Source organism: Notamacropus eugenii, chromosome 2 (assembly GCF_028372415.1).
Source record: "Notamacropus eugenii isolate mMacEug1 chromosome 2, mMacEug1.pri_v2, whole genome shotgun sequence".
NCBI lineage: Eukaryota > Metazoa > Chordata > Mammalia > Diprotodontia > Macropodidae > Notamacropus > Notamacropus eugenii.
Genome location: NC_092873.1, coordinates 361511788 through 361522171, shown reverse-complemented (window position 1 = coordinate 361522171; position 10384 = coordinate 361511788). Strand labels below are relative to the sequence as shown.

Below are 10384 nucleotides of genomic sequence, written 5' to 3'. Positions count from 1 at the left end.
AGGGATGGGGAGAAATACAACAAATGAAAAGTTCACTACTGTTCAGCGCTTGTGTTTTCCTATGTCTCTTGAAGCACGGTGTTTTGTGTACAATAGTAAGCACTTAAAACTATTCATTCCTACTTGAATTAGAAAAAACTGAGCATACTAAATGGATCCAAAAAGGTGGCTGTATCACATATGTGGTAAGAGGGAGGAATAACAGTCAGCCTAACGGTGTATTGGTACCCATTGGTCAAGACTGTGTTCAGGTTATGGGACTACATTTTAGGAAGAACATTTAATAAGTTTGAGAGAATCCAAAATGGGCAACCAGTAAGGGCCAGTAAGATCATGCCATATGAAACTATGTTAAAGGAAGTGGCGATATTTAACCTGGAAATTAGGAAAGATGTGATTGATAGCTGTTGTCCAACATCTGCAAGGCTGCCATGTGAAAGAGAAAAACTTCCTCATCTTGGCTAGCTTCAGGTAGAAAACCAGAGCACATAAGCTTGATATGAGTAAAAATATAAAAAGTTATCCTAGTTATCCTAGGATGGAGTTTTTCTGGAATGGAATAGGCTTCCCCCCGCCCCTGCTCCTGCCCCAAACCTCCCCCATCCATCCTCAAGGCCTTTAAGCAAAAGGTAAATGACCACTTCTCAGAATTGCTGTGGATTTTTTCAGGGATGAGTTAAGAGTACATGGCCATTGAGATCTCTTTCAACTCAAGATTCTGTAATTAAAGACTTAGAGGAAAGCTTCCACCATGTTAGGAAATTCTTATTTATCAACAGAAAAGATACAAATAAATTACACAGGATGGTGTTCACAAAATTTAAGAGTTTGGAAACCTAGATCAACCTCTTCAGGTCACAGATGTAGGAAATGAGGCAAAGATAGGCATAGTGACCATTTAAGGTCACACAGACAGTAAGCATTACAGCCAGAATTTAAATTCTCTTAACTTCAAGTCCATCACTTGTTTCAAGAAAAGGCATGAATAGGTTAGAATGTGTACATGGAGGAAGAGCCACAGACTGATCTACTGAAGTATCAAGGAAGTAGACAAAATGACTAAGAGAAATATCACATCTCAGTATAACTATCATTTAACAATAATAACTAGCATTTACATAATGCTTTCAGATTTGTAAAAATGCTTTAAATGTTATCTTGAGACTCACAACAACTCTATGAAGTTGGTCCTACTATTATGCTCATTTTACAGATGAGAAAACTGAGGCTGGGAGGTTAAGAGACTTGCCCAGGGTGATAGTGTCTGAGTCAGAATTTGAACTCAGTTATTCCTGATTCTAAGTCCAGTACTCTATCCACTACACCATCCAACAAATAATTTTGATTTAAGCATTCAGGATCTACTAGTAACTCTAAGTGCTTATTTTATGGATACAAAGATGAACAACACCACCATCCTTGTCCTTGCCTTCAAACATCTTACAATCCTCTTACAAGAGGAGTTAAGATATATATACAAATAAATAGAATAAAAAGTAACGGAGGAAACCAGAGTGTAAGAGGGCAAGGGCATTTCAAGACAAGTAGACATTGCTTTCACTTGCTGAGGGGGAAAAGCAGAGGTTTCAAGGAAATAAGAGCTGGCTCATCAAAAGAAAGGATTTCCACAAGCACAGGAGGAAAAAAGGAGTACAGAACCAAGGCATGGGTAGATAACTTGTACAAACATTTGGAGAAGGGAAAGGAATATATATTCAAGGCATTGGGAGATAACTTGTACAAATGTTTAGAGGGAAGAACAGGGAAAGGCAAGAAAATACATAATCACCAAATATGGTTGGTGTATAAGACTGTATAAAAGGAAATAATGTCAGCTAAGGTTGGAAATGAAAGTCCAAGGCAGACTGTGAAAAAAAGTTGTTTTATCCAATAGCCCGTGGAGTGGGGAATAGACTGAAGGTTTTTGAATAGTGAAGTGACATGGTCAGGCTTGTACTTAAAAGTTATAGCGGTGTCTGCACCCAGAGGTCACGGAACATTGGAGCGAGGGAGTTCCGGAGAGACCTGCAAACCTCTCGCGGGGGGTCCTTCGCGCTGCAGACTGGGCGCCGGGACTGGGAGCTGAGTGCAGCCCTGCTGCGGCCGCGGCACCGAGAGAAACAGATCCGAGCAGGCTTCAGGGACGGGATCTCCAGCGGCCGTACAAGTCCCTCCACTCACAGGTGACAGGGGTTGGTGAGAGAGTCTCTTTGGCGGGTCGAGAGGGGAGTGGGGTGCCCCCATAATTCAGGCCCCCCGGGGAGGTAGAAGCTGGGAGGCGGCTGCAGACAGGGGCTCCCCAAGCGGGCGAGAGCCTGAATCCATTGTGGAAGGTCTGTGCATAAACCCCCTGAGGGAACTGAGCCTGAGAGGCAGCCCTGCCTCGACCTGACCACCTGAACTTAATCTCACACTGAATAGCAGCCCTGCCCCCGCCAAAAGCCCTAAGGCTGGAAGCAGCATTTGAATCTCAGACCCCAAACGCTGGCTGGGAGGATCAGGAGGAGAGGTGGGGGTGAGGAGAATATTCAGAGGTCAAGTCACTGGCTGGGAAAATGCCCAGAAAAGGGAAAAGAAATAAGACAATAGAAGGTTACTTTCTTGGAGAACAGACATTTCCTCCCTTCCTTTCTGATGAGGAAGAACAATGTTTACCATCAGGCAAAGACACAGAAATCAAGGCTTCTGTGTCCCAGCCCACCCAATGGGCTCAGGCCATGGAAGAGCTCAAAAAGAATTTTGAAAATCAAGTTAGAGAGGTGGAGGAAAAACTGGGAAGAGAAATGAGAGGGATGAAAGAGAAGCATGAAAAGCAGATCAGCTCCCTGCTAAAGGAGACCCCAAAAAATGTTTAAGAAATTAACACCTTGAAAACTAGCCTAACTCAATTGGCAAAAGAGGTTCAAAAAGCCAATGAGGAGAAGAATGCTTTCAAAAGCAGAATTAGCCAAATGGAAAAGGAAATTCAAAAGCTCACTGAAGAAAATAGTTCCTTCAAAATTAAAATGGCACAGATGGAGGCTAATGACTTTATGAGAAAGCAAGATATCACAGAACAAAGAGAGAAGAATGGAAAAATGGAAGATAATGTGAAATATCTCATTGGAAAAACAACTGACCTGGAAAATAGATCCAGGAGAGACAATTTAAAAATTATGGGACTACCTGAAAGCCATGATCAAAAGAAGAGCCTAGACATCATCTTTCATGAAATTATCAAGGAAAACTGCCCTGAGATTCTAGAACCAGAGGGCAAAATAAATATTCAAGGAATCCACAGAACACCACCTGAAAGAGATCCAAAAAGAGAAACTCCTAGGAACATTGTGGCCAAATTCCAGAGTTCTCAGGTCAAGGAGAAAATATTGCAAGCAGCTAGAAAGAAACAATTCAAGTATTGTGGAAATACAATCAGGATAACACAAGACCTAGCAGCTTCTACATTAAGGGATCGAAGGGCATGGAATAGGATATTCCAGAAGTCAAAGGAACTAGGACTAAAACCAAGAATTACCTACCCAGCAAAACTGAGTATAATACTTCAGGGGAAAAATTGTTCTTTCAATGAAATAGAGGACTTTCAAGCATTCTTGATGAAGACACCAGAGCTGAAAAGAAAATTTGACTTTCAAACACAAGAATGAAGAGAAGCATGAAAAGGAGAACAGCAAAGAGAAGTCATAAGGGACTTACTAAAGTTGAACTGTTTACATTCCTACATGGAAAGACAATATTTGTAACTCTTGAAACATTTCAGTATCTGGGTACTGGGTGGGATTACACACACACACATGCACACACGCACACATACATAGAGACAGAGTGCACAGAGTGAATTGAAGAGGATGGGATCATATCTTAAAAAAAAATGAAATCAAGAAGTGAGAAATATATTGGGAGGAGAAAGGGAGAAATTGAATGGGGCAAATTATCTCTCATAAAAGAGGCAAGCAAAAGACTCATTAGTGGAGGGATAAAGAGGGGAGGTGAGAGAAAAACATAAAGTCTACTCTCATCACATTCCACTAAAGGAAAGAATAAAATGCACACTCATTTGGTAGGAAAACCTATCTCACAATACAGGAAAGTGGGAGATACGGGGACAAGCAGGGTGGGGGGGATGATAGAAGGGAGGGCATGGGGAGGAGAGTGCAATTCGAGGTCAACACTCATGGGGAGGGATAGGATGAAAAGGGAATAGAAGTAATGGGGGACAGGATAGGATGGAGGGAAATATAGTTAGTCCTATACAACACAACCATTATGGAAGTCATTTGCAAAACTACACAGATTTGGCCTATGTTGAATTGCTTGCTTTCCAAAGGGAAGGGATGGAGAGGGAGGGAGGTAAAGAAGGTGGAACTCAAAGTGTTAGGATCAACTGTCGAGTAATGTTCTTGCCACTAGGAAATAAGAAATACAGGTAAAGGGGTACAGAAAGTTATCTGGCCCTTCAGGACAAAAGACAAGACGGAGACAAGGGCAGAGAGGGATGATAGAAGAGAGAGCAGATTGGTCATAGGGGCAATTAGAATGCTTGGTGTTTGGGGGGGGAGGGGATAAAAGGGGAGAAAATTTGTAACCCAAAATTTTGTGAAAATGAATGTTAAAAGTTAAATAAATAAATTTAATAAAAAAAAATAATAAATAAATAAAAATAAATTTAAAAAAAATAAAAAAAAGTTATAGCGGTGGTTTCTATGAGGTGGACTGAGAGACCAGAGGCAATGAAACCAGTGAGGAAGCTACTACTACATAAGCACAGGTGAGAGATAGTCCCAAGAGATAATGAATGGGAGTGGTGGGGAATAAAAAGGATGAGAGAAATACCAGAAAATGATACCAGGTAGAATCGGTAGAACTTGATAATACAACCTGCGCAGAGGTGGAAGGGGAAAAAAGGAGATGGGAAGCTTGAGAAAAAGGCAAGATTCAAATATAATTTTTATTCCACACCTAGGTTTCATCAACCCAATTCGGGAAATCTGAAGGGTTTCAGCGGAAAGAAGAGATGATGAATTTAGTTGTGGATATGATGAATTTGAGATATTTATGAGACATTCCGATAGAGAAACCTAACAAGCAATTAAAAATTTAAGCCTAGAGCCAAGGGAGAAACTAAGTATAGGATCTTAGAGCCATAAATACATAGAGGTAATTACTCAAACTAGAGAAGTAGACGAGATTGCCAGGGTAGTCAGCAGAAAAGAACAGTTATCACAGAAGCCAAGAGGCCAAAATATCCCAGGAGGGGTTGAGTGGCCAAAAAGGCAAGAAGGATGAGAACTGGGAAAAGGATATTGGATTTGGCAATTAAAGGGTCAGTGAGTGCAGTTTCAACAGTAATACTGTAGTGGGAAACACCACACAGAGGAGAGGCTACCAATGTTAGAAAGTATCTGAGCCCAAGAGATTTTTAAAAAAGCCCTCATACGATTGTAAGCAGAAAGGGCTAACAAAGAGGGAGAAACTGCAGATGAAAAGATAACAGAAAATGACACATGAAGCAAGGTTCCTAAGGAAATGGGAAGGAAGATGATGAAGGGTCCAAGTGGAAGGTTAGTTTTCATAGGAAAGAGGGCTACCTCATCCTATAAGAGTGAAATAAAAGGTGATAGCATGGAAGAGGACAGAACCTTAGAGGTGTGGTATATGGGAGATGAGGGAGCTCATGATGGATGACTTCAATCTCCTCAGTAAAATAAAAGGCGAGGTCATCTGAGAAAAAGGAGGTTAGAGTAGGGGTCTTGAGGAAAGGCAATCATTCAAAAATGAAGGAAAATTCTGGGCAAGGTTAACTGTATGCTGAGACTTTTGCTTATATTATTCCTGAATACAAGCAGGTGTTTCCATTCTCTCATATTCAGAGATTTAAAATGCATACATTAAAAATAGTAAGGGGCGGAAGGAACCACTCTTTTGTGGACTAAGTCATTGTGATTATTAAGACAACACTGTTGTTAATTTAAACAAGCACAGCTGTTTTATTCATTTATCTTTCTTTTATTAACATATATTTAGAAAACAGTAAAAAAAAAAAGATCAGCAAAAACTTCTGTTGTGGTTTAACTGGATCTGAGGGAAAAAAACAAGAGATGATATCAAATTAATTTATGTTGGTCATCAATAAACAGAAATATGCACTGATAGCGTAGCATTGGCAGGATGGACATCAATATATATCCTCCTCCAGAAAATGTTTTTCTAATGAAACCACCTGGTTAAGCACTCCTTTATTCTGAGCCCTCCCGCCACTGACAGAGAGGGAGAAAGCCTAGCCATCCTCAAATAGCCATAGTCACCAACTATCACACACAGACACACACACACCTTGGTAGATGTCATATCACCCCAGTACACATTATAAGCTCCTTAATGAAAGCCACTATTAAACATCCAGAGTAAATGTATGAGGTGGACTGGAGAGTCTACTGAATTGAATCAAATGATGACTTTTCCTCCCTGTTGTCATTTTAAATGTCACCTGTGGGGACCAGTATATTGCTCTTCCTTGAACAGGCTGTTATTTATAAAGGGGAAACACCAAGGCACTAATGACCTGTGGGTAGCTAACGCTGCCCAACACAAAAAGGTTGAGAAACCCAATGTCCTCTCATTTTAATTCTATTTACATTTATTTTTCTTCTGAACCCTATGCTCTATGCACCACTTCCAATTACTGTTAGCTGTTCCATTGTTCATAATGACATTTTGATTTCATCTAATCAAAAAACAAGCTGCCACAGCAACATGCTAAATAATCAATCTGTAGTACTGGTCACCCTTCAGTAAAACATCCATCATTTATAGAATCAAGCTAAAAGGAACCTTAAAGATTATCCACTGCAACTGCCTACAGTTTCCTAATGTAAGAGTACTTTCTACAAAATCAATTTAAATTTATAACATTCCAAACTGGAAAAGATCTTAGATTTCTCCTCCTGTTTAAAGATAAGGAAAAGAGAGCCAGAGAATGGCACAATCACACAGGTAAGAAGTAGCAAAGCCAGGATCTGAACCCAAGTCCTGTGCCTTCAATCCCGGACGCTGTCTCTCCAGAACAATATGCTGAATCTTAGGAGCCTAGACACAGAGCTAGAGGGATCTCAGATGTCATGCAGTCATTGTACAGATGAGGACACTCAAGTCCAGGAAAGTAACTCCTCTCCTCAAAAATCTGAAGACAACACTTAGTCTTCCGAGCTAAATGTCCCTGCTCCCTTCAACTATTCCTCATGTGACAAGGGTTCCATTCTCCACAGTCCTAGTAAGCCGACTTGCACAGGTTATGCAGCTTACATCACAGAATTAGAAGAGCTCACAGAAAGGCTAGTGGGTTAGATGATTCCTAGTTTATGTAGAATTTATGATGAATGTTCCTCACAAGCCTGTGAGGCAAAGAGTACCTATTACCCCATTTTACAAAGGAGACAACAAAGATTTAGAGAGAGTAAAGCTAGTAAATGCCCCAGACTGGATTCAAACCCAGGTTTGACCCCAAGTCCACTGATTTTTCTACTACACCAGTCTTTCATAACCTGGAGAAGACTTCCAACAGATTGTTCCAAGGTTATCTTGAACAAAGTAACCCAATTCCTCCCTTCTCTACTTCCTATACTTTCAAAATAAGGAGCTCTTCCCAATGTAGATGAAATGCACCCCACATGCTCACATCCATACATCAAAGAATTCAAATCCCTTTGTCCATCAATGGCAATGAACATAACCTCAGGCCCAGGGGAGCTAACAAAAAGATTTTTTTACCTGTAACAACCCTCCTCCCTCCTCAGAAGTCTGAATAATGGTACAACCTGCAAAAGAAAAGACAATGATTTAGCCATTCACAAAGTATTACAATTTATGTGTCAATCAGAACTCAGAAACTTTCCATGGCACACGGAGTGGATACATTCTTTTTCCACATAAGAACATTAAGCAAAAATGTCAGCATATATACTATCTGGTGACTTAAGCCACTTGGAACCTGGTCCAGATATTCACAGGTGGAGGGCAAACGAAAACACAAAAATGGAAAAGGGTTTGCTAAGTGACAATAATGCTGTAGCAATTCAAAACACGTGCTGAACAGATCTTTAGTGTAGAGTATTTTGTAGGCTACATTTCAGATCAACGGCAATTTCAGTTTCCACAGAAAAAGGTTACAGAGATTTCATCACATACACAGAAACTAGGGAAAAAACAAAATGCTTAAATATAAACTAAAATCAACTTCATCTTACAGATTCAGAGTATAAGTAGCGGCTAAAGAAAATGTTCAAAAGGCAATAAATCCAAACAGAATCTTCACTGATGAGATGACATTGTTTTCTAACCAAGGTATTTTTTCAAATAGTAGGTGATCTTTTTTAATTAATCTGTCCTTCCTACTACCACCACCACCTACCACCAAGCAAATTTCTTAAAATCTTTCCCAAAGATCCATCAATTCATAGCTAATATCACCCAGCAAAACCAATTTGCACAATAAACTTGTTCAGAAGCCTATGTGTCCTCCTTCACTGTTTTGGATTGAAGCTTGATCACTGCAGTAGTCGGAGTTCTGAAGTTGTTTTTATTTTTTATAAATTTAAAGCATTTTAACATAAATCTGTCCCTCCCCCCCCCCCCCACTACACTAAGCAAAAAATGTTTTTTTCAAAAATGAAAAAAAACTTTTTATTACATCCACCTGGTAGTCCAGCAAAACAAATTCCCACTTTAGCCATGTCCAAAAGAGTATATATCTCTTTTTGGATCTTAAAATTACCCCTCTCTTTCAGGAAATAAAGGGTATTTCAACCTAATCCTTTACCATTGTGTTAACTGGAGATCTACACTTCTTCCATATTGCTTTTCTCTGTTACCAATGTATAAACTGTTATCCTAGTTCTGCTCATTTTGCTTTTAATCTGTTCATAAAGATCTTCCCAGTTTCTTCTGAAATTGTTCACTTCATCACTTCTTATGGCACAACGATATTTCATTACATTCATATACTACAATTTGTTTAGCTGTTCACCAACAGGAGGATGCACCCTTAGTTTCCAATTTCAGGGCAACTATGAAAAGAGTGGCTATAAATACATTTTGGACATACAAATCTTTTTTTTCTTTCTTTAATTTCTTTGGTTCATAAACCCAGTATTGTTATATAATATATGTAGATCTATCTTATACTCTACAAAAGTGCTCAAGTTCTCATTTCGATGAAATGTTTAGTTGACTTTCAAGGGTAAGTATGCTATCCTAATTATCCATTAAAAAATCGATAGTCTCGTTTTCTCTTTGACTATGATTGTTTCCTCAACTTTCTCTGTGACAGCTAGGCATTTCTAGCACTGTTAAATCAGTACTAGTGACAGTCACCATCATCCTTCCTTTATCTCTGATCTTACTGAAAAAGCCTATAATTTTTCTCACATGTGACATTTGCTCTAGAATTTAGAAAAATACCATTTACTGCATTAGGGAAAGGTTCATTTACTCCTATGATTTCTAATTTGTAACAAAAACGAGCACTAGATTTTGTCAAAAGTCTTTTCAGTATCCATTGGTATAATTACATGTTTTTAATTACTTAGGCCAGTAACATGACTTACTGCATATATAATCTTTCTTATGTTGAATCAACTTTGATTCCTGGTATAAATCCAACTGAATCATAGCATATAAATAAGTTGTTTTAGCCTGCTTACTAATATTTTATTTTAAATGTTTGCATCAATGTTCATGAGAGATGTAGTTTTTCTTTCTCTGTTTCATCTCTCCCAAAAAGATATTTTTAAAATATCTCATTTTGGAATCAAAGTTCCTATGATCCAAAGGTCCTACAATCACTGATTTTCCAAACTAGCTTTTTGTCCTTTTGGAATCACAATAATAAGCCACATTACAATCTCCTATATTCTCTTTATAGAGATAGAACACCTCTAAACCCTCTTAAAGTCTTCCTTTTCTTAACTTCAGAGTTGTAAATTATTTGAAAAGATTCATCATATAATTGATTCGTCAATGAGCATTTACTAAGTTCTTACTATGTGGCAGGGGAAGGAAGTAAGGGCTCCTGCTTTCATGTAGCTTATGCTGGGAAAATATGCACATGTAAGTGGAATACAAAATACAAAAACATTGATACAAGGTCATCTGGAGTGGAAGGGGAGACAACAGGAGAGTGGATCAGGAAAGGCCTCATGTAAAAGATGGCACATGAGCTAAACTCTGAAGGAAACCGGAGATTTGAAGAGGTAAAGTGAGGAAGAAACACCATCCAAAGTATAGAGATGGGCAACAGAATGCAATATGTGAATAATAATACATAGGCCAATTTGCCTAGAATGTAGAGTAAATGAAAGGGAATGTGTGTTCATCCTTCATTGCCAAAGAA

General features: G+C 39.0%; 1 protein-coding gene across 1 annotated transcript in view; it reads right to left on the bottom strand.

The window, feature by feature from the left end:
• Window positions 1–5982: 5982 nt before the first annotated feature.
• The window catches only part of UTP18 (UTP18 small subunit processome component), a 40095-nt gene continuing 35693 nt past the window's right edge, over window positions 5983–10384 (bottom strand). Inside the window, exons 13-14 of the mRNA XM_072646731.1 lie at window positions 7765–7811; window positions 5983–6075 (exon numbers count right to left, since the gene is read on the bottom strand). Of these exons, the coding sequence (XP_072502832.1) occupies window positions 7787–7811 (25 nt within the window). The 3' untranslated portion in view covers window positions 5983–6075; window positions 7765–7786. The remainder of the gene's footprint in view (window positions 6076–7764; window positions 7812–10384) is intronic.